The sequence below is a fragment of the Oryctolagus cuniculus genome, chromosome 21 (genome assembly GCF_051225735.1).
Source record: "Oryctolagus cuniculus isolate XC-2025 breed Fujian yellow rabbit chromosome 21, ASM5122573v1, whole genome shotgun sequence".
NCBI lineage: Eukaryota > Metazoa > Chordata > Mammalia > Lagomorpha > Leporidae > Oryctolagus > Oryctolagus cuniculus.
In genome coordinates, this window is record NC_142887.1 from 9,869,900 (window position 1) to 9,896,294 (window position 26,395).

At 60.9% G+C, this 26,395-nt stretch overlaps 2 protein-coding genes across 4 annotated transcripts; one reads left to right on the plus strand and one right to left on the minus strand.

Moving 5' to 3' along the window:
* The first annotated feature begins 39 nt into the window (after positions 1 to 39).
* EIF2B1 (eukaryotic translation initiation factor 2B subunit alpha) lies at positions 40 to 9,041 on the plus strand. Its single transcript, XM_051828881.3, has 9 exons — positions 40 to 160; positions 1,101 to 1,202; positions 2,213 to 2,349; positions 2,617 to 2,733; positions 4,141 to 4,257; positions 5,913 to 5,977; positions 6,690 to 6,765; positions 7,723 to 7,848; positions 8,319 to 9,041. The coding sequence occupies exons 1-9, from the start codon at positions 148 to 150 to the stop codon at positions 8,484 to 8,486; spliced, it is 921 nt and encodes a 306-aa protein (XP_051684841.2). The 5' UTR covers positions 40 to 147; the 3' UTR covers positions 8,487 to 9,041.
* On the minus strand, positions 7,363 to 25,458 carry DDX55 (DEAD-box helicase 55). 3 transcript variants are annotated; one of them, XM_002723340.6, is made up of 15 exons: positions 25,236 to 25,457; positions 22,028 to 22,078; positions 21,856 to 21,942; positions 21,127 to 21,218; positions 20,939 to 21,001; positions 20,019 to 20,168; positions 18,953 to 19,142; positions 14,712 to 14,794; positions 13,362 to 13,493; positions 12,536 to 12,628; positions 11,544 to 11,658; positions 10,798 to 10,966; positions 10,200 to 10,492; positions 9,866 to 10,055; positions 7,363 to 9,183 (listed from the first exon to the last, which is right to left on the minus strand). In XM_002723340.6, the coding sequence occupies exons 1-14, from the start codon at positions 25,341 to 25,343 to the stop codon at positions 9,879 to 9,881; spliced, it is 1,803 nt and encodes a 600-aa protein (XP_002723386.1). In that variant the 5' UTR covers positions 25,344 to 25,457; the 3' UTR covers positions 7,363 to 9,183; positions 9,866 to 9,878. The 3 variants fall into 3 exon arrangements, 2 of the variants coding, with proteins under 2 accessions (XP_002723386.1, XP_089179130.1); XM_089323004.1 differs by having other exon boundaries at positions 9,057 to 9,180; XR_016227086.1 differs by lacking the exon at positions 7,363 to 9,183 and having other exon boundaries at positions 9,369 to 10,055; positions 10,200 to 10,476; positions 25,236 to 25,458.
* Between the last annotated feature and the right edge of the window lie 937 nt (positions 25,459 to 26,395).

A 26,395-nucleotide genomic window follows, 5' to 3' on the forward strand; every position in this document is an offset into this window, starting at 1 on the left:
GGCCCCGCCTCCGGCGCGCCGGAAATGAGGCGCGGAGGTGCGCCGCACGCTGTCAACGTCCGACCCGCAGCCGGCTCGCTCGCTGGACCTGCTCGAGGCAGCGCGTGCGGCGCCGGGGCCCTTGGCCTCCACAGTCCGGAGGGCACCATGGACAACAAGGGTAAATGGCGTCGGGCCAGGGCTGCGGAGCCGCGTGGACGTTCGTCCCGGCTTCGCACACCGGGGCAGGGCTCCGGGAGAGGTCCCTGTACGAGCTCGGGCTGTTCGGCCGGGGCCGGCCCCACCAGACCGCTCTCGCTGCCCCGGGACCCTGAGACGCCCGCAGACCCCGCCCACGCGCGCTTCGTCGCCGGGCAGTCCCTCGCGAGACGGAGGGCGCGGTGTCGGGAGTGCGACCCCCGCCCCGGCGGCCCTCGGCGGAGGCGCGAGGCGTCGGGAAGGAATGCAGGGGCGCAGCGGGCGGGCGTCGGCGTGCGCCCGAGTGGACCTGGGTTCGCGCGGGCGGCAGGAGAGGTGCAGGAGAAGCTGGCCCGATGGCCGAGTCCGGGGTCCTTTCAGAACTTGTGCCGGGCCGGCGCCGCGGCTCACTAGGCTAATCCTCCGCCTTGCGGCGCTGGCACCCCGGATTCTAGTCCCGGTCGGGGCGCCGGATTCTGTCCCGGTTTCCCCTCTTCCAGGCCAGCTCTGTGTGTGGCCAGGGAGTGCAGTGGAGGATGGCCCAGGTGCTTGGGCCCTGCACCCCATGGGAGACTAGGAGAAGTACCTGGCTCCTGCCATCGGATCAGCGCGGTGCGCCGGCTGCAGCGCGGCGGCCATTGGAGGGTGAACCAACAGCAAAGGAAGACCTTTCTCTCTGTCTCTCTCTCTCTCACTGTCCACTCTGCCTGTCAAAAAAAAAAAAAAAAAAAAAAAAAAAGAACTTGGGCCGAGGAGGGGAAGGAAGACGACCGTCGGGGCGTGGGGTTTCTGAACCCCACTCCGTGGCTCTCCCGTCCCTGTTCTGAAAACAAGGGATTTTTATTATTACTTCGTCTCTAGCTGTCATGTAGTCGTCCACCTGCTAGATGAACTGAGTGGGCCCCGTCTCTCTCCCTTCCCAGAGCTGATCCAGTACTTCAAGTCTCAGATGAGAGGAGACCCTGACATGGCCTCGGCGGTGGCCGCCATCCGGACCCTGCTGGAGTTCCTGAAGAGAGACACAGGTCAGCCCTGGGGATGCTGCCCAAGGGAGAGAGGCGGGGCGCCCGCCCAGGGTAACGCAGTCCCGAGCTCAGCTCGGCCCTTTCACTGGCAGCAGCCCTCGAATTATCCCGAGTGCAGAGGGAGCCCTTTAAGTCAAGGGAGCCCTGAGGCCTAAGTCAAGGGAGCCCTGAGGCCTAAGTCACGGCAGTGGAGGGGCTGGTGTCTGGCCTCGCAGTGAAGACGCAGGGTAGGAAAACGGCCGGAGCGTCTGGGTTCGAGTCCCCGCTTCCTGGGACCGTGCACCCCGGAAGGCAGCAGGCGCTGGCTCTGGTACGGGTGTCCCTGCCGCCTGCGTGGAGGCCTGCGTTGCCTTCTCATCTCCCGGCCTCACCTGGCCCAGCCCTGGCTGTTGCGGGCACTCGGGGACTGATGCATCGGGCAGGAGCGGTGCCCGTCGTGAGTCTGCTCACCAGCTTTCTCAGTGTGAGCACTTGGGCCTGGCGTGACGTTCGTATCGGCAACACAGCAGTACTGAAGCCTCCTTCCATCCCAGGGCTGGCTGGGGACGTGTCCTAGGGCAGCCTGCAGCGTGGCGCTCTGGGCTTGGAGTGACTTCCAAACACTTCCTCGTCCCAGCCCCTGCGCTGCCCCCAGCATGGGCCTCAGCCCCCTGGTCTGGGGTGGTCTCGGGGCCTCAGCACGGTGGTGGGTGGGCCTCCTGTGGCTCGGCCCTTCCTCTTCAGGTCACGGTGTGGACGGCCCTCCGCCCCAGAGGCCGACCCCGCTCAGTGGCCCTCCTAGTCATCGCCCGGCTTTTGTCTCCTCGTGACGGCCTGGAACTGGCTTGTGTGTGTCTGAGAGTGCTTGCTGGTCGCCGCCTCCACGGGGGAGGGAGCGCCGTCGGCAGAGCCCACCTACCTGGGTCACGGCGTGTGCCCGGCTCCACGCGGTGCCTGGCCGGAGTGAGTGCACGAATGGCCCAGCAAGGCGCTGGATGCCGACGTGAGCACCGCGCCTTTGCTCATCTCAGGGGAGACGATCCAGGGCCTGAGAGCGAATCTCACCAGCGCCATAGAGACGCTGTGCGGCGTGGACTCCTCCGTGGCCGTGTCCTCCGGCGGGGAGCTCTTCCTCCGCTTCATCAGCCTCACCTCCCTAGAGTACTCGGTAGGCCCTGCCCACCCTGCCCTGCCCGGCCCACCCTGCCCGGCCTGTCCAGCCCTGCCCTGCCCAGCCCTGCCCTACCCTGCCCTGCCCGTCCAGCCCGGCCCAGCCCGGCCTGTCCAGCCCAGCCCTGCCCGGCCCTGCCTGTCCAGCCTGGCCCCACCCCGCCCTGCCTGCCCGGCCCCGCCCTCCCCCGCCCCGCCGTCTGTCTGCTGCTGCAGATGTTCTCGCTGACCTGGTCTGCCCCCTCATGTGTGCCTTCCCTCCCAGGATTATTCCAAGTGTAAGAAGATCATGATTGAGCGGGGAGAGCTTTTTCTCAGGAGAATTTCTCTGTCGCGAAATAAAATTGCAGACCTGTGCCACACTTTCATCAAAGATGGGGCGGTGAGTAGGTGCCCGCCCCGTGGTGAGGAGCAGCAGGCGCTCGAAGTCAGACTCCCAGCCCCACCTCTCCCGCTGCGCAGCCTCGCACGAGTCGCTCCACCTCTCTGCACGGCCGTTTGATCTGCGGCAGCGTGCCTGGCACACAGCCAGTGCTTGTGGATGCACACGTCGTCGGTGTCACTGGAACAGGCGGAGGGCAGAGGGGACAGCAAGGGCCGGTCCCGACTTAATGAGGTGCTTTACCAGGGGTGGCTCCCTGGTTAGGGAGCAGCAGACTGCCCTGAATTAAGTCCCAGAGCAGCTCTCAGCACGTGTTCCTGCTGGCGTCTGCCCGAGGACGGTGTGTTCCCCTTGACTTGGTTTGCGACGCTGTCACAGCGATGCAGGGCTGTGTGAGGGGACAGGAAATGCGCTCAGCCAGGCTCCCGGCACAGGGTAATCGCCTTGAGTGGCGTCCCTCCCGCCAGCAGACGGCTCCGCGGCCCACGAGCGTGTCCAACCACAGCCAGGCTCTTAAATGCTGCGCTGTTTCATCACCTGCCCCCACCTTTGAAGTGTTGTTCAGGACAGAAGCCAGGAGAAACGAGGGGAGGCTGGCACTGCCTCTCGCCCAGGCCGTGGCGCCACACTGCGTTCCGCTGGGCTTCTGTGGGCCCCTGCTCCAGGGCGGCGTGCTGCACACACGTCCCACTGCACCTGCATCCCTACTGGGCACCGATTCAGACTGCACGTAGAGGAGAGCCGCACGAGTTGGAATGTGGGGGTCCTGGCTCAGTCCAGATTGATTCAGGAGGCTCTGGGGCAGGGCCTGGGAACCTGCAGTTCTACCAGGCTCTGGCGTGAGGCCCTGAAAGGAGCTGGAGCCGTGTCCACCCCTGTGCGTTACAGCCCCTGGGCTCTGCCTAGCCGGTGGTCCTGCCGATTCTGCGGATTGCACCCATGGAAGGTTTTAAACTTAGTTAGCCAGCATGGAAGTCGTGAACCTTCAGCTTCTCTCCAAATCACACGCCTGGCAGTGGTCAGAGCACGTGGCACTAGCAGGAGCTGTGGCGCCCAGGCCCGTGGCCTGTCTGCCTTGCTGCGGGCCTGCCTGGATGGGTGCCCTGCCTGGTGCCTGCAGGCCCCAGTGCACAGGTCACAGCCCAGAACACAGGCAGCCAGGCCTCTGAGGCTCACGAGGACCTCAGTGGGGGTCCCCCCTGCACCTGCCAGGGGAGGGGAGACCCACACTGCAGTCCCCTGCCAGCACCGCTCTCAGCATCGAAACTCAGCACACGACAGGGCTCCGTTCTGAGTACCCTTGGTCCGTGAGGAGACAGCAGCCTGGGCGCCGGGAACACGCGGCACCGTGCAGGTGGCGGGGGACCCCGCGAGTGGCCGTCTGACCAACTTCCTCTCTGCCCACAGAGGATACTGACGCACGCCTACTCCAGGGTGGTCCTGAGGGTCCTGGAGGCAGCCGTGGCGGCCAAGAAGCGCTTCAGTGTCTACATCACAGAGTCGCAGCCGGACTTGTCCGGGCAAGTACTCCCTGCGCAGCCACGCCAGGACAGAGCACGCCCCACACCCCCGCACAGCCTGCCCACCAGCCACGCAAGGACAGAGCACGCCCCACACCCCCACACAGCCTGCCCACCAGCCACGCCAGGACAGAGCACACCCCACACACCCCTGCACAGCCTGCCCAGCACCTACCGCAGACCCACAGGCACAGAGCAGGCCCGCACACCCCTGCACAGCCTGCCCAGCACCCACCACAGACCTGCAGGCACAGAGCAGGCCCGCACACCCCCGCACAGCCTGCCCAGCACCCACCACAGACCCGCAGGCACAGAGCACGCCCCATGCAGCCTGCCCAGCACCCACCGTAGCCACAGCACGGACACAGCATGCACCCCCCACACAGCCTTGCCTTTGGTTCACCAGGAATCTGCAATAAGCCATAGTACAAAATTGTTTATTTTTGTTTGTTTTTAGCAAGATTTGTTTGAAAAGCAGATTTCCAGAGATAGAGGAGACAGAGACATCTGCTGGTTTACTCCCCAAATGGCCAAGACAGCCAGGGCTGGGCCAGGCCAAAGCCAGGGGCCAGGAACTCCATTGTCGCCTCTCAGCGTGGGTGGTGGTGCCTAAGTACTTGGGTATCTTCCACTGCCTTCCCAGGCACATTAGCAAGGACTGGATGGGAATTGGAGCAGCTGAGGCTTGAATTGGCTCTCACATGGCATAACAGCACACTAGGTGGCAACTTAACCCACTGGGCCAAGATGCTTGACCCGAGAGATTGTTTCATTGGAAAATTTTTATCATGGTCGGCGCTATGGCATAGCTGGTTAAAGTCCCAGCCTGGAGTGCTGGCATCTCGAATGGCACTGGTTCAAGATCTGGCTGCTCCACTTCCAATCCAGCTCCCTGCTAATGTGCCTGGGACAGTAGCAGAGGATGGCCCAAGTCCTCGGGCCCCTGCACCCCAGTGGGTTTCCTAGCTTTGGATTGGGTCAGCCCCAGGCGTTGTGGCCATTTGGGGAGTGAACCAGTGGATGGAAAACCTCTATGTCTCTACCTCTCTGTAACTCTTTCAAATAAATAAAAATTTTTAAAAAGTGCTTATCAAGGAATAGGTAATTGACATCTCCATCTCTATATGGAAGATAAAGCAAAACATGTCTTTTTTTCTTTTAGTTTCCTTGTCTTACCCAGAGTCCCTGAGAGTGTAGTTCTCCTGACATACTGCTTCCTAGAGAACCCCATTGACCCCAGCTCTCAGGCTGGGTGTCGTGGCGCAGCAGGCTAAGCTGCCACGTGAGAAAGCCACTCCTGTGCTGTGTCGGCCCTGCCTCCAGTCCAGCTCCCTGCCAGTGCAGCTGGGAGGCAGCAGGAGATGGCCCAAACACTTGGGCCCCTGCCAACCTCGTGGGAGACCGATGGCATTCCCGGCTCCCAGCTTTGCCTGCCCCAGCCCAGCTGCTGCAGGCCTCTAGGATGGGAGACTCTCCCCCTCCTCCCTCTTCCGTCCGACTGCTTTCAGTTCTTTCCTAAAGGAGCCCAAGTGCAAGCCTTGGAATCCGCACCACAGTCCATATAACTGAGTTTCCACCGACACGGCTTGTCAGTGCCCAGCTTCAGTGACTCAGGGACGTCACTTTATCTAACGTTCTCAAAATGTCATCTTCAGTAAGAAAATGGCCAAAGCCCTCTGCCACCTCAACGTCCCCGTCACCGTGGTGCTGGACGCTGCTGTCGGGTAAGCACCACCAGCCCCTGCCCCCCCCAGGGTGAAGGTTTGAGGCAGTCATAAAACCGCCCTGGGCAGCGTCCCGCCTCTTAATTAAGAGCTGCCCTAACAAGCAAGGCATTACAAGGTCTGGACAGTGTGGGTGGAAGATGGGCTGTGGGGTGTCACCTGCTGAGCCGTGTGCCACGGGCAGGGGGGTCAGTGCACTCAAAGAGCCAGGTCCAAAGGCCGGGTGGGTCAGCGGTCAAGGTCATCGGGGCTCTCCAGCCAAGGCTCAGCTGCTCCCGGGGCCAGCCGTGGGCAGGCTGGGCTGTCATGTCCTGGGTGCTGGGGCAGCCTCCGTGCAGGCTGGGCTCCCCTGGGGGGAAGGGGCAGCAGCGTGCTGGGCACTCAGCTCACCAAGCAGCTTCTCTCCCGAGACCAGCGTCACGCGTCCCTTGGATTGTGGGTGTTAGAACAGCAGTGATGGTTCGTGGGAGGCAAGCGCCCAAGGTGGGCGGTGAAGGAAGTCAGGAACACTCTCAGTATACCTGGAGGCAGCCAAACCCCTCTGAGCCACGCACGCGCCTGGCTGAGGTCGCCGCGTGCCTCTGCTACAGTGCCGGGCTCGAGTGCTCTTTTGATAAAAGGTCATCGTGGCTGGCGCCTTCCGTACTGAAAGGGAATACGGATCTTCCCAGAGGGCCCAGCGTCAACAGCACTGCTGTTCCCGTTCCTTTAGCTATATCATGGAGAAAGTGGACCTCGTCATAGTTGGTGCTGAAGGAGTTGTAGAAAACGGAGGCATCATTAACAAGGTAGGGGCCGCCCCTCTCCCCGCTGACCTGGGCGCTGACAGTGCTGTGTGCCTCTCCACGCCAGGGCCGCCCTGTGAGATCCCATAAGCCACTGCACCGCTCAATCAAATTTTGTTCTAATTTTCCTTGGAGATTGATGTGCATAAATTAAGATGGGGTAATTTATATTTACACAGCATAATTTGTATTTACACGAAACGAGTCTTAATTAGAGTTGGGGTTGGCAGTTTTGTTATTTTAATGGGGCGCTGACCTCAGCATAATTCATCTTCTCTGCATTGCTTATCTGGGAAACGTCGGTCTGCAGTTTATTCTCATTTGTGGTCGATACATGAACAGATCTGCCACATAATAAGTGCGGCTCAGCAGCTCTGAGTACATTCACAGCCTCGCTGACTGTCCTTGTCTGTTTCCAGAACTTTCCATTCTTTCCTCACGCAGTCCGTCGCGATTAAACACCTACCAGCCTTTCAGCCTCCCTGAAGGCCCTGGTCGCCTCCACTCTGCTTTCTGCTACCTGTGAGCGCGGCTGCTGTGGCTGGGCACGGTGTTGCCGAGGTGTAGGCACGGGGCACGTGTCTGGCCCTCACTGTTCCCTTTTTAACTGATCCGTAAGCAGCCTGCATGTCTACGCAGTACCACGTGATGTGTGGCACTGAAGTGGGGGGCGCGCTGTGTGTGCATCCCAGAGCTTGGGCTGTTTGGGCTGTTTCTGCGTCCTGCCCCTGTGAACATGGTGGATCCGAGCCAAAGCCCTGGCTGGTGTCTCATTGACGCGCGGAGGTCCATTTCCCTCAGGGCCCTCAGGTCGAGTGATGCTGGGCGTCTTCTCGGGTGCGGAGGGACCTCTGACTCTGGGACCTCTGTGAAAGGCCCTCTGGTTCCAAGCCCTGTGCCCTTGCTGCGGGTTCCACGTCAGAGTTGCTCTAGGAGCTCCCCTTCGCCCTGTCTTCCCAGATTGGAACCAACCAGATGGCTGTGTGCGCCAAGGCACAGAACAAGCCCTTTTACGTGGTCGCAGAAAGCTTCAAGTTTGTGCGGCTCTTCCCGCTCAACCAGCAGGACGTGCCGGATAAGTTTAAGGCAAGAGGGGGCATGGGAGACTCGGCCTAACCCTTGGAAGAACTAGTGCCACCAGCGTTCCGGTTAGACATTCACCTGCCACTGCCGTTCTCTCCAGCATCAGTCGGGGGTCCTAAAACTTGCACTCCATGTTTGTCCCCAGAATTTCAGTCTGCAGCCCCCTGCCCACATAGCCAGTGGAGTGTGAGGAGAGGAGCCAGGAGGCTGGCAGCCGGGGTCCCAGCTTTGGAATCCACTCAGCTCCCCCCCCACCCCCGCAAACCTGTGACCAGGGGCAAGTGCTTTCACTGTCACTTGGCTTGCTTCCTGTCTGTCATCTGACAGGAGCTGGGGACTCCGGCTGTCCACAGGGCCTGGCACGTGGCAAGCACTGGCCCCCTCCTGGCCACACGCTGCCAGAGCTGTCTGAGGTAGCAGCACGCCCGAGCTGGCGCAAGGCCTCCCACTAACGCGTGCTCTTATCCCCGCAGTACAAGGCAGACACTCTGCTCAAGTCCGTAGAGACCGGGCAGGACCTCAAAGAGGAGCACCCATGGGTCGACTACACCGCCCCGTCCTTGATCACCCTGCTGTTCACGGACCTGGGTGTGCTGACGCCCTCCGCGGTCAGCGATGAGCTCATCAAGCTGTATCTGTAACGCAGGCCCCTGTCTGCCGACGCCCCCGGCGAGCCAGCCAGAACTGCACTGTTTTAATGAACATTGACGGACCACTGGAAACTTCAAGTCTGAAATCTTGGGGTCTTTTTTACTCGCCTCGCAATGCATTCACGGCCCTCAACCCAGACTGTGCTTGTGGTCTCCAGAAGCTCATCCTAGGTTTTCAGCAGCTCAACAAACAGTTTGCCGAAAGCAGCGCAGGCCTCCACGGCGTGACCGGGACGCCTGTCACACGGCGCCTTGCAGGAAGGTGAAGAACACGAGCCGAGTGTGCCTCTGGCTCAGGCGGTGAACAGGGCCGAGTGCCGCATCCCTGCACTGGCTCCCGCCCCACGGGAGACCACTGAGGGGGAGGGAGAAACAGCACGGGCGCTCGTAGCCCGCACAGCCTGGCACACACGGAGACACCTTCCCCGACACTGCAACCTCACATTCTGCCTCTGTGAGATGGTGACTTCCTTTACATGTGTCTGGGTCCTAAACATCCTGCCTGGGAACAGGTTCGGCATCTTTTCAAATAAACTAGGATCACGATGTTGATGTGTGCATCAGTAAGGCAGGCCGGCCCTTCTGGTCAGACACGGCAGCACGCCCACAGCCAGGCCGGGCGCTGGCCTGGTGGTTAATACACTCGCGTGCCCCACCTCAGTTCCTGGGTTCCAGCTCCAGCTTCCTGCTGATGCAGACACGGGGAGTCACTGATGACAGTTCAAATGACGGGGTTCCTGCCACCCTCGGGGACCTGGATTGTGTTCTGGGGCTGCTGGCTTTGGCCTGGCCCAGCCCGAGCTGTTGCAGGCTTTAGGGCAGCGAATTGGCATAGGAGCTCTGCCTGGCGCTCCACAACGACAGAAACGCCAATCAGAAAGGCATGGTTTATTCAACAGGAGGCGTGAAATTCAAAACGCCCTCCCCAGAATAGGACCCGATTCCTCCGCTTTTCTGATACTTGCCTGGGGGTGATTCTTAAAACAGCAAAAGCCCAGCACACTCGCCCGCTATGAGGAGCTGCAGGCAGGGCTCCAAGGGCAGTACGCGTAGGCGCAGGGGCCCAGGGCGGTCACGTAGGCGCAGGGCTCCAAGGGCAGTACGCGTAGGCGCAGGGGCCCAGGGCGGTCGGGCGCCTGACCGTGCTAAGGAGCTGCATAAAGCAGACTGCAGTGTGAAATCCAGGGACAGACAGCGACCAAGGCCAGCGCTGACGCCTGTGTTCACTCCCTGTCAAACTTCCTTCTGTGACACCCGCCTCCAGGGCTGCTGGGATTTCAGTAAAACCCAGACAAGCGTGCAGTCCCCCCGTGTCTGACTGAGGCAGGCCCTCAGCCCTGCTCGCCAGCCGGCCCTGGTCTTATGCTCACCAGGGACTGGGCATCAGCAGGCGTCTTCCACGTCAGAGCCCCCGACGTCCGCCGCCGCGCTCGGCCTTTTCCCGCTTGTCAACACCCCCTTCTCGAATTCCTCCTCGGTGATCTTGCCCTTCTTTAACTTCTTCAAGAGCCGTGTGTCATTAAGGAGCTCCTCCATGTCCTCCTCTTCGATATCGGAGCCCTAAATGCAGGAGAAGCCACAAACCCCTGAATTTCTCCAGCCATACCCACGTGAAACCAGCAGTTTGTCACCATCACACCATACAATCTGTTCGGAATGCTAAGCTATGGAAACTTAAACAAGGGATAAAGTGGCCAACTGTACCTCTTGCCTTTTCCTTTTTTCACTCATTTTTTTCTTCTTCTCCCTTTTGGCCTTCTGCTTGGACCAAGCTTTATTTTTTATGAATTTTCTTCTCCCTTCATTGTCGCTTTTCTCTGTCCTTTGTTGTTCCAGTCGTTTCTGCCTCTGCTTCTCTCTCGTTTTATCTTTAAATGGGATCGTGTCCGTGTCAACGTCCACAGGCACGAAGTCTGGGAAGTGCTTCCCTCTCAGTTCCGGCATCTTGGGCATCCTCAGCAGGGCAAAGCCGCGAGCAAGGCTGGCAAAATCGAGATCTGATTGAACAAAGAGCAGCATTAGCCCACCCACGCAGGGCAGGTTCCCGACAGTACCGCTCCTAACCACAGGACCTAGTGGAGTCACTCTCTGAACACAAGGACAGCTGCACGTGTACAGGGTGGAAGGAAGACTCGGCAGCTGGGCACTGGTGGACGGCGTCTGCTCAAAGCCCAGGAAGTCGCCCTTTGAAACGCCTGGAGGCAGTGACCCTGACAGGCGCCTAACAGCGCTGCGAGAGCGCGGCTTGACCCCAAGACTGTCACACAGCTCCGACGACGCGGCACGGCCAGGCCCAGCTCACCCTTTAACCTGAAGATGAGGTTGCACTCGTGTTTCGCGTAGGCCTGGATGTAGGACACAAAGGCTCTCATGCCCTTTTCAAACACAGCTCTGTCGGCCAGGGCCATGGACCTGAGCTTGGGCAGCAGGTCCGCTGGGTTCCTCTGGAGTTTCATCTCCTGCAGGGGACACTGCACAGAGACCACGGGCTCAGCTTCCCACGCCAGCATCACCTCAGCCAGCCCGGGGGCTCCCCACTCACAGGCCTAAAGCCGATCCCACCCAAGTATATCACTTGGTTCAAAAACTGTTCTTAAAGATTATTGAAACAGAGTCCATGTGATAATTCTGACGTGGTAGCAAAGGATGGTAACCCTAGGTCGGCAGTCCTAAGTTGGGACCCTGGCCCGGGCCCCAAGAAGGCCGGCACCTCCACAGACATGAAGCCAGCCGGGGTCCCTGGCAGGACCAGCCCAGCCCGCATGAGTCTGCAGCCTCTCCCTGACATCCTAAACAGACAGCTGGGTTGGGCATTTGATGCAGCTTGGACACCCTTATCCCCGACTGCAGGCCAGGGTTGGCATCCGAGCTCTGCCTCACTCCAGCGTCCCGGTGCCCCCTGGGAAGTGGCATGCGACCGCCCAAGTGGTCTGGTCCGCATCACTTGGGCTGAACCCCCAACTCCTGGTTTCAGCCTGGCGTGAAGAGAACCAGCAGAAGGGAGGTCCATGTCTACCTTTCAGATAAATAAAATGAATGAAAACTTACTTTTTGGTTAATTGCTAGGAAATTGACATAGGCCTCTTCCATGGGCAGGAGGAACACCAGAGCGCTGCCGCCGTGGCCGATGCGTGCGGTGCGACCACAGCGATGCACGAACGCACTGCGGGAGGGGCAGGAGCGCGGGGTGACGGTGAGCGCGGGGTGGCAGCAGTGTGGGGCGACAGCATGCAGCTCCAACCCCACAGCTCAGGGCTGACACGGCTGCTGACCAGGGTGGGAGATGGAGGGCTGCCACTAGGGGGCCTTGCACACACTCCCAGAGACACCTCACCTCTGCTCCAACTACTTTCCTGTCTTTCTTGGGCCATACAGGCAGGACATGGTCCCAGTGAGAAATCTGGGAACAATGTAAAATACAAAGAATAAACAAAGTCTAATCTCTGAAGTAGCCACTTCCCGTGTTTGGGAGCATGTGTTGTGGATTTTGTTTCTGTGGGGAAAATATATTTTCATGGGCGGAAATTTTTTCATTTAAACATTTCTGTAACTGCTGCAATGTGTCACTAATGACATGCCACAGGCTGTGTCTCTGTGAGGCGAGAGACGGTTCTGTAGGGGCCAGTGCTGTGATGTCACAGGTTAAACCTCCACCTGCAGGGCTGGCATCCCGTATGGGCGCAAGTTCAAGTCCCGGCTGCTTCACTCCCAATCCAGCTCCCTCCTAATGTGCCTGGGAAAGCAGCAAAGGATGGCCCAAGTCCTTGGGCCCCTGCACCTGCGTGGGAACCCTGGAAGAAGCTCCTGGCTTTGGCATGGCCCAGCCCTGGCTTTTATGGCCATCTGGGGAGTGAACCAGCAGATGGCCAATTTGTCTCTGGCTCTCCTCTCTCTCCAACTCTGCCTTTCAAGTAAATAAAAGATAATAAAAATAAATAAACACTGTTCTGGTGAACCTCGGAGTACATTTCTCACACTCAGGATTCTTGTTCCATGAGGCTCAATTCCAGGACAGAGGGCAGCATCCCACCACACTGTACCTCGCACTGCTGGGCGGGTCGTACTGCAAAACCCAGTTCACTTCGGGAATGTCTATTCCGCGGGCCATCACGTCCGTGCACACCAGGATCCCACTGGAAGAGAACACGGCAGGCACACGGCACGGTGAGCGAGCAGGCCGCGTCTCGCTCACCAGTCTGCACCGACCTCACCCACACCCACACGCGGCTCTGGAGCTGTTCACAAGCGGATGCTCATGGATGATAATTTGATGTTTTTTTCCCCTAAGAATCCCCAATCCTTTACAAATTCCCAATGAAAACTGTGAGGAGGGGCAGAGAAAGGGTTTCTAAATGTGTATTTCCATGTGAAAAACTAAATGGGTGGTCTCATTCTTTGCCTCAGAAAACAAGGACAGGGGCAGCACGGAAGGTGCCCCTCTGCCCTGTGCTGCCCAGGGAGGAGACGGCAGAAAAGTATGTCCACACACGGAGACCAGTGAGACTCGGGACCGCGGGTTCCCGGCTGCTCCCCCTGCCCCTCTGTCCTCCCCAGGGCCAGGCGTGTGAGCAAAACACCCGGTTTCAGTCTCTGTGGACCCCAGATTCTGGTGGGGCTGAGGCCAGAGAAGGGCGGAGCGGCTGTGGAGATGTGGAAACCGGGAACGCGGAGAAGGTCCAGGTGAGAAAACAACGCGTGCAGGGGCAGGGGCAGGGGCAGCGGCCGGGGCAGAGGGGCTGGGAGCGAGCGGGGCGGCGGCCGGGGCAGAGGGGCTGGGAGCGAGCGGGGCGGCGGCCGGGGCAGAGGGGCTGGGAGCGAGCGGGGCGGCGCGCGGAAGCCGACCCTCCCCCCGTGCGGCCGGCGCACCTCGGCAGGCTGCGGAACTCCATGAAGATCTTATTGCGCTTGTGCTTCATCTTGCCGTGAATGCACAGGATCTGCACGCCCCTCACCAGGGCCTCCAGGGCCTTCCCGTAGTACTCGACGCAGGCGCAGGTGCTGCGAGAGGGGACACAGGCTGAGCGGCGCGGGCCACGCTGGTCGTCCTAAGCTGGGGCAGGCGGCCGTGAGCACAGACGCGGACGGCCGACTGAGTCCTGATCCTCTCTGGGAGAACAGGGAGGGAACGGCTCCAAGTAACAGCCGCGGCTCAGCTCCAGATCCGAGACCCTCTCCGCCAACGAAAGGCCAATCTATTGGCAGAATCCATTAAACAGGTGTTAAAGCCACAAGGCTGTACTCCCACTGCCAAAAGCTGGTCCAGCGAGGGAATCTCCCCGGCACGAGGGCCCGAGATCTCAGAGCACCCCAGCTGCCTGGGGCTCAGCACACGGCCCACAGATGGCCAACCACAGCCTCTCGCCCAGATCGTCTTAATTTATATTCTTTCATCTCCTTGAAAGACAGAGAGATGTATCTCCCCTGTGCTGGCTCACTCCCCAAATGTCTGCAAATGTCAGGGCTGGCCAGGCCAAAGCCAGGAGCCCAGAGCTCCACCTGAGTCTCCGATGTGAGTGGCAGGGCCTCAACACTTCAGCCGTCATCTGCTGCCTGTCGGGATGCAGCGGCAGGAAGCCGGATCAGAAACAAGCAGCCAGCACTCAAACCAGCACTCCAGTGTGGGCTACGGGTGTCCCAAATGGCAGCCTAACCCACTGTGCCACAACACCACCCCAAGAGATGTCAGCCTTCTGACTGCCATTCAAGGACAAAAGGGGCTGAGAGGGGTCATCCCCCAGGACTGCGCCCTTCCACTGAGCCCGCGAAGCTCTCGAGGGCTCACTGCCCCCGTCTTCCGGGGCTGTTGGCCAGCTGCCCTCTACTGAAGCGTGCCCTGCTCCCGTCTCCACGGGAGGCTGCCCGAGACAGCCTTCAGCTTGGCCACCACTGCCCCTCCCGGCCTTTCCACCTGCACCAGCATGTGACAGAGGGTGACACAGGGGAGCGAAGACCAAGGAGGTCCCAGGAACATTAGCCCTGACCGTGCAGAGGCCTTAAGCCAGCGTCGGACATGGCTACTTCTGGACTGCTTTCTGCAGGAGAAAGGCGACCCCTCCCATTGGAGCCAGGAAGCTGGGCTCTCAGTTACATGCAGCCGAAGGCCCCCCCACAGCCCTGTCCTGACGGATCCCAAACCCGAGGGCCAGTGCACCTGCACTTTAGCTGGGGGAGAGGGGCCTGAACCCCCACCCCCCTGCCCAGGGCCTAGAGTGTCACCTGAAGAAGACGAGATGTTTTTCCTGCTTATGATTGCGAAGAAAATGCACCAGCTGATTAAATTTCTCATCCGCCTTACACACCTGCAGAGAAGGAAAACCAGTGAGAGAAAACACTGGCAACGGTGACTCCTCAGCTATTTTCAGCCTCAGCCATGAATCTCAGGGATCTGAGTCCTCTGTGAACGGACAGACTGGGCTCAGGAGCGTCAGGGCACCCAGCATGGAGCCCACAGGGCGCTGCCACGATGCTCATCTCAGTCACACAGTGACGTAACTACGCAATGATGTCATCCACTGCCCCAGCACACACGCAGGCACCAGGCCGGAGGGGTGAACACACTGCCCTGGCACACACACAGGCACCAGGCCACAGGGGTGAGCACACTGCCCCGGCACACACGCAGGCACCAGGCCACAGGGGTGAGCACACTGCCCCAGCACACACACAGGCACCAGGCCACAGGGGTGAGCACACTGCCCCGGCACACACGCAGGCACCAGGCCACAGGGGTGAGCACACTGCCCCGGCACACACGCAGGCACCAGGCCGGAGGGGTGAGCACACTGCCCCAGCACACACACAGGCACCAGGCCACAGGGGTGAGCACACTGCCCCGGCACACACACAGGCACCAGGCCGGAGGGGTGAGCCCACTGCCCCGGCACACACACAGGCACCAGGCCGGAGGGGTGAGCACACTGCCCCGGCACACGCGCAGGCACCAGGCCGGAGGGGTGAGCACACTGCCCCGGCACACGCGCAGGCACCAGGCCGGAGGGGTGAACACACTGCCCCGGCACACGCCAGGCACCAGGCCGCAGGGGTGAGCACACTGCCCCGGCACACGCGCAGGCACCAGGCTGCAGGGGTGAGCACACTGCCCCGGCACACGCGCAGGCACCAGGCTGCAGGGGTGAGCACACTGCCCCGGCACACGCGCAGGCACCAGGCCGCAGGGGTGAGCACAGCTACATGGAGAGTCCTGCAGGGCTCTCCAGTCTCTCCTGCACAGGTACAGGGGGTCTCGGGGGGTCTCGGGGCGTCTCAGGGACGGTCTCCACAGTCTCTCTCAATGCACCAGGTGCTCCATTCCAGCCCCAATTCGAGTCACCTGAGTGCATCCCCCTGATTTTTGCCACCACTCCCAGTCTCAAATTCCTTTCCATGAACTCATGTGTCTACACGTTCACGTGGGTGAATGCAAACGGGCAGAGCAGGACTGCGACCACACAACAGTGTGCAGCAGCAGCATCGGCACCGCCTGGGAACTACGAACCGCCCCAAACACCTTCCGTGGGTGTGCACCGATGCTCTCCAGTGGGGCCTGCAAGTTCACCCCGTTCATTAAGGGCCAAAGGCAGGCTGTGCCCCCCAGGCAGGCTGTGCCCCCCCAGGCAGGCAGGCTGTGTCCCCCAGGCAGGCTGTGTCCCGCCCCAGGCAGGCTGTGCCCCCCCAGGCAGGCAGGCTGTGTCCCCCAGGCAGGCTGTGCCCCCCCAGGCAGGCAGGCTGTGTCCCCCAGGCAGGCTGTGTCCCCCAGGCAGGCTGTGCCCCCCAGGCAGGCTGTGTCCCGCCCCAGGCAGGCTGTGCCCCCCCAGGCAGGCTGTGTCCCCCCCAGGCAGGCTGTGCCCCCCCAGGCAGGCTGTGTCCCCCCCAGGCAGGCTGTGCCCCCCCAGGCAGGCTGTGTCCCCCAGGCAGGCTGTGCCCCCCCCAGGCAGGCTGTGTCCCCCAGGCAGGCTGTGCCCCCCCAGGCAGGCTGTGTCCCCCCCAGGCAGGCTGTGTCCCCCAGGCAGGCTGTGCCCCCCCCAGGCAGGCTGTGTCCCCCAGGCAGGCTGTGCCCTCCCAGGCAGGCTGTGTCCCCCAGGCAGGCTGTGCCCCCCAGGCAGGCTTGCCCTGGCCCCCAGGCAGGCTGTGCCCCCCAGGCAGGCTTGCCCTGGCCCCCAGGCAGGCTGTGCCCCCCAGGCAGGCTTGCCCTGGCCCCCAGGCAGGCTGTGTCCCTCCAGGCAGGCTTGCCCTGGCCCCCACCCCCAGCTCCTGCTCCGAAGAGGCTGAAGAACACTCAGCAACACGCAGGCATGTGCACGAGGGGCGGCTTCTGAGGCACAAACTCGAAGGCTCACTCTATCTTCAATCTGCCTGGCCGTGCCAGGGACGGGACAGCAGCCGCGCCCACGCCCGCGTCCACGGCAGCCAGGGGAGACTGGGCTCCCCTCTCCACGAGCAGCAGCCATGCTCAGGGCTTGCGGAGCCCCCCTCTGGCCCTAAAGAAAAGCCCCGTGCCCGGAATGTTCTGCTGGGCCCTGTGAGCAGTGCCCCTGGCCTGGGATGCTCTGAACTCCTAGATGGTGCTGCCTCCCCACTGCCCCGCCCTCAGATGCCCCATGGCCCATCCATCGAAGGGGGAAAGGGATGAGGTGGCCCGGTCACTGAACAGCCTACCCCCCGAGGCCCGCCCAATGCTTGGGACAAACTCCCGAACACCGCAGCGAGGTCCTCCAGACACGGTCAAACACGCAGGACACGGGCCGGCGCCACGGCTCACTAGGCTAATCCTCCGCTTGCGGCGCCAGCACAACAGGTTCTAGTCCCGGTCGGGGCACCGGATTCTGTCCCAGTTGCCCCTCTTCCTGTCCAGCTCTCTGCTGTGGCCTGGGAGTGCAGTGGAGGATGGCCCAAGTGCTTGCGCCCTGCACCCGCATGGGAGACCAGGAGAAGCACCTGGCTCCTGCCTTCGGATCAGCGCAGTGCGCCGGCCCCAGCACACTGGCCTCGGCGGCCATTCTGGGGGTGAACCAACGGCAAAGGAAGACCTTTCTGTCTGTCTCTCTCTCACTGTCCACTCTACCTGTCAAAAAAAAAAAAAAAAAAAAAAAAAAAACCACGCAGGACACGAGGGCGCAGGTGGAACGCCCCCGCCTGACAGTCTCCTTCAGACTCGGCTTCTGACTCCGCTCTCCTTCACATCTAGCCGCCCTGCTGACACAGGCTCTTGTGTGGCCCAGACCACCGTGTGCAACTGTGCCTGCACCCACCCAGGCATGGACGGGCAGTGGACAATGTGCTTAAAACACATAAACAGGGGCCAGCACTGTGGCACAGTAAGGCCGCCACCGTCAGCAACCCACGTGGGCACTGGTTCAAGTCCAGGCTGCTTCACTCCCAATCCAGCTCCCTGCTAATGCACCCAGGAAAGCAGCAGCAGATGGCCCAAGTGCTTGGGTCCCTGCATCCATATGGGAGGCTCGGAAGAAACTCCTGGCTCCTGGCTTCAGCCTGGCCCAGCCCTGGCTGTTACAGCCATTTGGGAAGGGAATCAGCAGATGGAAGATCTCTCTCTCTACCTCTGCCTCGCCCTCCTTGCAGTCTTTCAAATACATCAATCTTTAAAACACACACACACACACACACACACACAGAAGCAGGGCCAGGTGTTTGCAAACCTGCATCCCACATCAGAATGCCCAAGTTCAATGCCCAGCTCCAGTCCTGACTCCAGCTTCCTGCTAAGACAACCCTGCGAGGCAGCAGGTTGCATTCCTGATACCCATGTGGAAGACACGGAATGTGTTCCCAGCTCCCTGCTTTGGCCTCAGCCCAGACCCAGCCACTGTAGGCATCAGGGGAGTGAACCAGCAGCTGGGGGCACCCTCTGTCTCTCCAATTCATAAATAAATACCTTTCTTTAAAAAACACACTATGCTGGGACTGGCGCTGTGGTGTAGTGGGTAAAGCCACTGTCTGCAGTGCCAGCATCCCATACGGGCACCAATTCAAGTCCTGGCTGCTCCACTTCCGATCCAGCTCTCTGCTATGGCCTGGGAAAGCAGTGGAAGAGGGCCCAAGTCCCTGGGCCCCTGCACCCGCCTGGGAGACCTGGAAGAAGCTCCTGGCTCCTGGTCTCAGATGGGTGCAGCTCTGGCCATTGCAGCCACTTGGGGAGTGAACCAGCAGATGGAGGATCTCTCTCTCTCTCTGTGCCTCTCCTTCTCTCTCTGTGTAACTCTTGCAAATAAATAAATAAAAATAAATCTTTAAAATAAAAACACAAACCCTATGCCCAGTGGACTTAGTCACTCAGGCCACAAGGAGGGCCACCCAGACCATCTGTCCTCATTCTGTCCCCAAATGCATGTGAAAGGTGCCACAAGGTCTCTGATTTGCTATCCTGGGAAACAGCAGGCAAATCCCGGGACAGCGACCACAGCCCTGAGCGGCGGGCCGGCGGAGCTGCACATGCTCACCATGTAGGAGTTCTCCAGGCGGGACGGCGTCTTCTGCGTGCTGCTGGCCGCCACGCCCTTCTCCTTCACCGAGATGCGGACGGGGTTGCGCAGGCCGGCCCTCACCAGGTTCTCCACCTCCTGCGTCTGCGTGGCGGAAAAGAGACCCGTCCTCCTCTGCTTCGGCAGGAACTCCAGGATGGTGTTTATGCTGCAAAAGGGCTCACTCAGCCTCGCTCGCCAGCACGTCAACACACAGGGCCGCTGTGCCACACGGGGCTTAACAAGACTGCGGGGAGCCGCCCAGTACCTACAGCGCGTGTGACTTAAGAAGGATTATGGTCATTCGTGCTTCTTTACACTTTCAATTATCCAACGTAAGAACATAGTTACGGCTGTGTAATGATCATAAAAGACTCTGAAATTAAACCTTCTGAAGGCCAGCGCCGCGGCTCACTAGGCTAATCCTCCGCCTTGTGGCGCCGGCACACCGGGTTCTAGTCCCGGTCGGGGCGCCGGATTCTGTCCCGGTTGCCCCTCTTCCAGGCCAGCTCTCTGCTGTGGCCCGGGAGTGCAGTGGAGGATGGCCCAGGTGCTTGGGCCCTGCACCCCATGGGAGACCAGGAGAAGCACCTGGCTCCTGGCTTTGGATCGGCGCAGTGCGCTGGCCGCGGCGGCCATTAGAAGGTGAACCAACGGCAAAGGAAGACCTTTCTCTCTGTCTCTCTCTCTCACTGTCCACTCTGCCTGTCAAAAATAAAATAAATAAATAAATAAAAATAAATAAACCTTTTGAGATGAAAAATCACTGTACTGTAGGCTTAAATGAACGAATGAGATGGTATATGAATTACATCCCAATGAAGCTGTTCACTAAAAAAACACCAAAAAATAAAAATAAAGAGACTTAAAGACCACGAGGGAAGATCAGAAACGAATCAAACTGGGCGGCAGAGTTCCGAAGGTCGAGCTCGCGGACGATTTCCAGCACACACGGGTGATAAACGCGCGACCCCGAGGCCACAGGAATCCATCCACCCTCCTTCCTACGGCACCTGCGCCCGCCCCAAAGCCCCCGGAGGCGCACCTGGCCTCAAAGCCCATGTCCAGAAGTCGGTCGGCCTCGTCCAGCACCAGGACGTCCAGGGCTTTCACACAGCTGGCCAGGTCCAGGCCCTCAGCCTTCCTCCGGAACATGTCCTCCAGGCGGCCCGGCGTTGCCACGACGATGTTCCCGCTAGGGGAAGAGGGTCGCCCTTAGCACCTCTGCATCATGGGAGTTCCGTGAGTACCGGGTTTCAGGAAGGGCCACTTTCCCCAAGTCCCCTAAGGCCCAGGGAACAGAAGGAGGCCACGAGCGGGAAAGCAGGCGCTGTGGCGCAGGCGCCAAGCCTCCATGTGGGATACATCCAGGATCCCTTCGCAGAGTGCGGGCTCAGGTCCCAGCTGCTCTGCTTCCGATCCGGCTTACACGCCTGGGAAGGCAGCACAAGACTGCCCAAGTGCTTGGGCCCAACCACCCTTGTCGGAAACCAGGATGGGGCTCCTGGCTCCTGGCTTCAGCCTGGCCCGGCCCTGGCTGCTGTGGGCAGTTAGAGAGTGAGCCAGCAGATAAAAGATCTGGCTCTCCCTCTCTCTCTGTTACTCTGCCTTGCATATAAATAAATCTTTTTAAAAAGGAAAGAAAAGTACAAATGTGGAATTTTATCTTCCATGTTAAAAATTCAAAACCTGGCAATCCTGGGCTGGTCCTTTGAGCTGGACGTGAGTGAGGGGCACCTCCTGGCCAGCTCCCCACAGCCCCAAGCCCACATCATCTCCACCGTTCTCCCGAGCCGCGTTCGTCAGGGCCTCACGGGAGCAGTCAGCGAGCCGGCCTGGAGAACACACCTCTTCTGCGGAAGAGGCTGCTGGACAGGCGCTCAGTCAGGCCCACAACACACACCGCTTCCTCTTGGGTTCAGTGCCATGGGCAAGCAAAGAACGGACAGACGGAAGTGAGCTTACCCTTGCTTCTTAAACCTCTCGACATCTTCTCCAGGATTCCGGCCTCCGATCCAAAGAATCTGGCTGAACAGTAAGCGGGTCTCTGAGCACGTGCGCACAGCAGCAGCCACGCTCCCGGGGAGGGCGAGCGTGCATGCGAGCGTGCGAGCGTGCGTGAGTGCGTGTGTGCGTGCGTGCGCGGGGTTTACCTGAGCTGCGGGAAGTGCCTGGTGAAATGCGAGAGCACCTCGTCGATCTGAATGGCCAGCTCGCGCGTAGGGGTGATGACGATGGCGCCCACCTGCCCACGCGAGGGGAGGGTCTGTCAGTGCACAGGGCTCTCGGCAACGTCACACAGGCCCCCGCCCTCCACCCCACAGAGGGAAGTTCCAGAGAGGACAGCACTTCCTGTACTTTCTCAGCAGCGGGGTCACAGCACGGGTCAGCCCTTACATCAGGGCACGGGTGCTCCCCGAGAACACCGTGTGGGCCAGATGTGAGCCACGCACCGCAGCCCGGCTCCACCAACCCATGAACACGTAGCCTTCGAGACTCCACACTTAACACGCTCACACGTCTCCGGCGCGTCCACATCCAGCTCACTCCCGGCAGCACTCTAACCGTGCCTGAACGAGGCTGCCTGACAGGTGTCCTGTGCACAGCACACGCTGTCACAAGCTAGAGGGCATGCTGGCACCACACTGGGGGCCCACAGCAACATCACCAATTCGGCTCGAAACCCTGAAAGCCCGGCCCTGCACACACCACGGGGCGTCCAAGCGCCCGAGGCGAGCCAGCTCTGCGGGCGGCGTGACTGCGTGACTGATCCGCACGGCAGCCCGCACACTCGGCCAGTCCCGAGCCGCAGCTGGGCGCTGCCGCTCCGGGTTCTAGACCCGCCCCTCGCTCGGCCCGCGGCTCCCTCACCTGACGCTCACCTCGCTCTTCTTTAGCTTCTCTTCCCTTCGCAGGAGAATTTCCAGGATGGGGATGACAAAAGCGAGGGTTTTGCCGCTGCCCGTGACCTGCGGAGGGAGGCGGAGCTGTGGTTTGTCTCGCGCTCAGCTGAGGACGCCACGCGAGCAGGCCGCCTCCGTGCCGGGTACTCACCGCTTCCGCAGCCACGTCTTTGTTCCTCATGAACAGAGGGATGGTGGCGGACTAGAGAGAGAACAAAGCGCTGGTTAAAGGACCCCCGGGCTGCGTGGGAGGCCCAGCCCCTTACACCTGGGCAGTAAGGACACCCCGGGCTGCGTGGGAGGCCCAGCCCCTTACACCTGGGCAGTAGGACACCCCGGGCTGCGTGGGAGGCCCAGCCCCTTACACCTGGGCAGTAACTGGACACCCCAGGCTGCGTGGGAGGCCCAGCCCCTTACACCTGGGCAGTAGGACACCCCGGGCTGCGTGGGAGGCCCAGCCCCTTCACCCTGGGCAGTAGGACACCCCGGGCTGCGTGGGGAGGCCCAGCCCCTTACACCTGGGCAGTAAGGACACCCCGGGCTGCGTGGGGAGGCCCAGCCCCTTACACCTGGGCAGTAGGACACCCCGGGCTGCGTGGGAGGCCCAGCCCCTTACACCTGGGCAGTAGGACACCCCGGGCTGCGTGGGAGGCCCAGCCCCTTACACCCTGGGCAGTAACTGGACACCCCGGGCTGCGTGGGAGGCCCAGCCCCTTACACCTGGGCAGTAAGGACACCCCGGGCTGCGTGGGAGGCCCAGCCCCTTACACCTGGGCAGTAAGGACACCCCGGGCTGCGTGGGAGGCCCAGCCCCTTACACCTGGGCAATAAGGACACCCCGGGCTGCGTGGGGAGGCCCAGCCCCTTACACCCTGGACAGTAAGGGTCGCGGTGGAGGGGCTGGCACTGCGGCGCAGCAGGTTAACCTGGCATTTCGTATGGGCGCTAGCTTGAGTCCCGGCTGCTCCACGTCGGATCCAGCTCCCTGCTAACGCACCGGAGGACGGCCCAAGGGCTTGGGCCCCTGCACCCATGTGGGAGACCCAGAGAAAGCTCCTGGCTCCGGGCTTTGACCTAGCCCAGTCCTGGCCACTACGGCCATTTGGGGAGTGAACCAGCAGACAGATGATCTCTCTCCTCTCTCTGTCTCTGTCTAACTCTTTCAAATAAATATAAATCTTAAAAAAAAAAAAAAAAAAAAAAGGCTACAGTGGACCCCACCACAAGGGGACTCAGAGGAAGCAGACAGGGCGGAGGGGACACAGCAGGCATGCCAGCAGTGTGAGCACGCAGAGTGTGCCAAGAGTCCTGGGTTCCAGCCCCGCCCCCTACTTTTCCTCCTCAGATCAGGAAGGGGTTGCAGACCCCGTGGTTCAAGGTCTCGTCCAGCTCTGAAACCAGGTGCAACGACTCAAATAAACCCTTTCATGTTAACTAACGTGGAGGGCTCCACACGGTACGAGCAGCCGGGGGCTCTGGTTTCAACAACCAAAGTAGCTAAACCAGAAGCAGATCCAGGCCTTGGCCTCCAGGCTGCTCCCACTAGGACCCCACGTCGGGTCCCCAGAGCCTGCACAAATGCAGCACAGCACTGTCACAGGTTCCCACGGCCTCCACACAAGTGGGTCTCAGCCTCGACATCTCTGCCCTCCCCGCTCCCCGGCTCCTCCCCAAGGAAAACCTGGCAACATCTGGAGACACTTTTGGTTGTCCAAGCCCAGGGAGCAGGGACCTGCCGCGGGCTTCGGGCAGGCGGATTCGAGGAATGCCGCGAACACCAGAGTGCTCGGCACAGCCCCGCAACAAAGAATTTTCCAGACAAGACACCATCAAGGCCGAAACCGAGGCCCCTGCTCTGGATCAGTGCTGTCCAACAGGAATATAATGTGAACCACACACACGGCTTTAAGTTCTCTAGGAGTCACGAGAAGAGTAAGAAGAAACGGTGAAAGAAGTTTCAATAGTATACCTTATTTATGGCCAGCACCATGGCTCACTAGGCTAATCTTCCGCCTGCGGCACCGGCACCCGGGGTTCTAGTCCCGGTTGGGGCGCCGGATTCTGTCCCGGTTGCCCCTCTTCCAGGCCAGCTCTCTGCTGTGGCCAGGGAGTGCAGTGGAGGATGGCCCAAGTGCTTGGGCCCTGCACCCCATGGGAGACCAGGAAAAGCACCTGGCTCCTGGCTTCAGAACAGCACAGTGCGCTGGCCATTGGAGGGTGAACCAACAGCAAAAGGAAGACCTTTCTCTCTGTCTCTCTCTCTCACTATCCACTCTGCCTATCAAAAAAAAAAAAAAATAGTATACCTTATTTAACCCAATATGTCCAAAATATCATCACTTTAGCTTTTAGTCAGTATTCAATAATTAACAAGATATTTTCCATTGATGTTTCATAGCAAGTGTTCAAAATTCAGTGTCCTGACAGACAGAGCACCTCTCAGTTTGGACTAAGCGTATGTCAAGTGGCCAACGGCTCTGTGTGTGGGAACAGCTCCAGGGTGAGCTCTGCAGGCAGACACTGGGTCCACCCAAGGCACGGAGACACACGGAGACACTGGGTCCACACGAGGCACAGAGACACACAGAGACACTGGGTCCACAGACACACGGAGACACTGGGTCCACCCGAGGCACGGAGACACACGGAGACACTGGGTCCACCCAAGACACGGAGACACATGGAGACACTGGGCCCACCCGAGGCACGGACACTGGGTCCACCCGAGGCACGGCACTCCCACCACCTGCTCCCACCCCGCCTTTCTTGTGGAATCTGCCCGACACCTCAACTCCGATCTGATACCCGGAATCCCTCTCAGCCTTCCGCATCAGCGCGTGGTTAACACCGTCCACCCAGCTACTAAAAACAAAACCTCGGGTCATCCAGATTCCTCTTTCATAAACCCCCACACCCGGTCCCTCCGCAAACCTAACGCTACCCTAACCTGACTTCTGGATCGCACTCTGCCACCCATCTCCAAGCCACCGCCATCTCACCGCCAGCGGCCTGCTGCCTCGCTCACCGGAAAGCCCGTCCTCTGCACACCACACCCCTTCTGCTCTTCCACGGCATCCCTGCGCTGAGAATCAAGTCCATGTCCCCACAGACCCTGCACGATCCGGCCTTTGGCGTGCACGTCTTACACCACGCACGAGCCCGGAGCTCATGCGAGCCAGCCCAGGGCATCCGCATCTCCCCGGCTCACCCGCAGGCAGCTGTCAGGCCTCAGCTAAATGACAACTCCTGGGGCGGCCCAAGCACCGCACCTGACCCATCCCACGCCTGCACACACTTCCAGGACACCCGCCAGCGGCCGAAGTGGCTTACTCCCGACTTCGTTCCCTAACGGACCTCACCTGCACCGGCGTCATGTACGGGAACCCCAGCTCCTGCAGCGCGCCCAGCACGCGCGGGTGCAGCTGCACCGGCAGCGACTCCCAGGAGCCCTCCGTCACGTGCTCCATGGCTCCAGGCCCCGCCGCCGCCGCCGCCGCCGCCGTAACACCTGCGGACCCAGCCAGCGAGCACTTCCGCTTCCGGCGGCGCAGCGGCCGGGCGGAAACCGTGCTTCGGCAACAGGGTTCCGGAGGCCGCGGCGGAGGGGTTTAGGCGGGCACGCGCACCGCACTGCGCAGCCGCCTCGGCTCCCGGCGCCGTTTCGTGAGGTGAGCGGGAGTTTCGGCGGGAGGAATGCCGGCCAGGCGCCCGTCAGAGGCAGGTGGTAGCACGGCCCCGCGGCCGCGTCCCGGCTCGCGGACACGCAAAGCGGTGCCGGGACGCGACCCAGGGCCGGGCGGGCGCGTCCTCGCGCCGCCACCCCGCGCCGCCCGCCATCGGTGCGGGCCCTGAGGGACAGGGCGGGCGTCTGCCGTGCGGGACCCAGCCTCGCTGGCCCAGGCCCGGCTGCCGTGGCGTGTGGGAGCGCGCCCGGCGGACTGGAGGCGCTTCTCGCTCTGGCTTCGGGAACTTGCCCGCGCGGGAGGCGCGTCCCGCCAGGGCGGACACCAGTGCCCGGCGCCCAGCGGGGCGCAGAGCGGTCACCGCGGGGGACGAGGCCCGAAGCGGCGCGGCCGCCCGGGGCGGAGCCGTTTGCCAGCTCCAAGCCTGCTCCCTCCCTCCCAGACGACCGTTAGAGCGCGGACAGCGCGGGCCCCTGGAGGAAGTTGCTAGTGCGAGCTGTTTCCGTCCCACCGACTTGGGCCAGTCGTTGAGCCTCTTAAACTGGTTTCCCACATCCATAAGCCAGTGGCAGAGTGAGTGCGAATAATTCAGACTTTTCCCCAAAATTTAAAAAAAAAATACTTGAGAAGTTAATCATCAAAGACAGACACCACACAGGGAATTCTGTGCAGAAACTAAAACTGGGTTCCTGCTCACTGCCCTCAGCTTATAGCGGGTGAGCATACATTTAAAACAGGCTGATTACTCAGAAAACGAAGGCCATGGGCAGGCACTGTGGCGCGCCTGGGATCCAATCTGTCTTCCGCTCCAGCTTCTGCTAACACCTGGGGCGAGC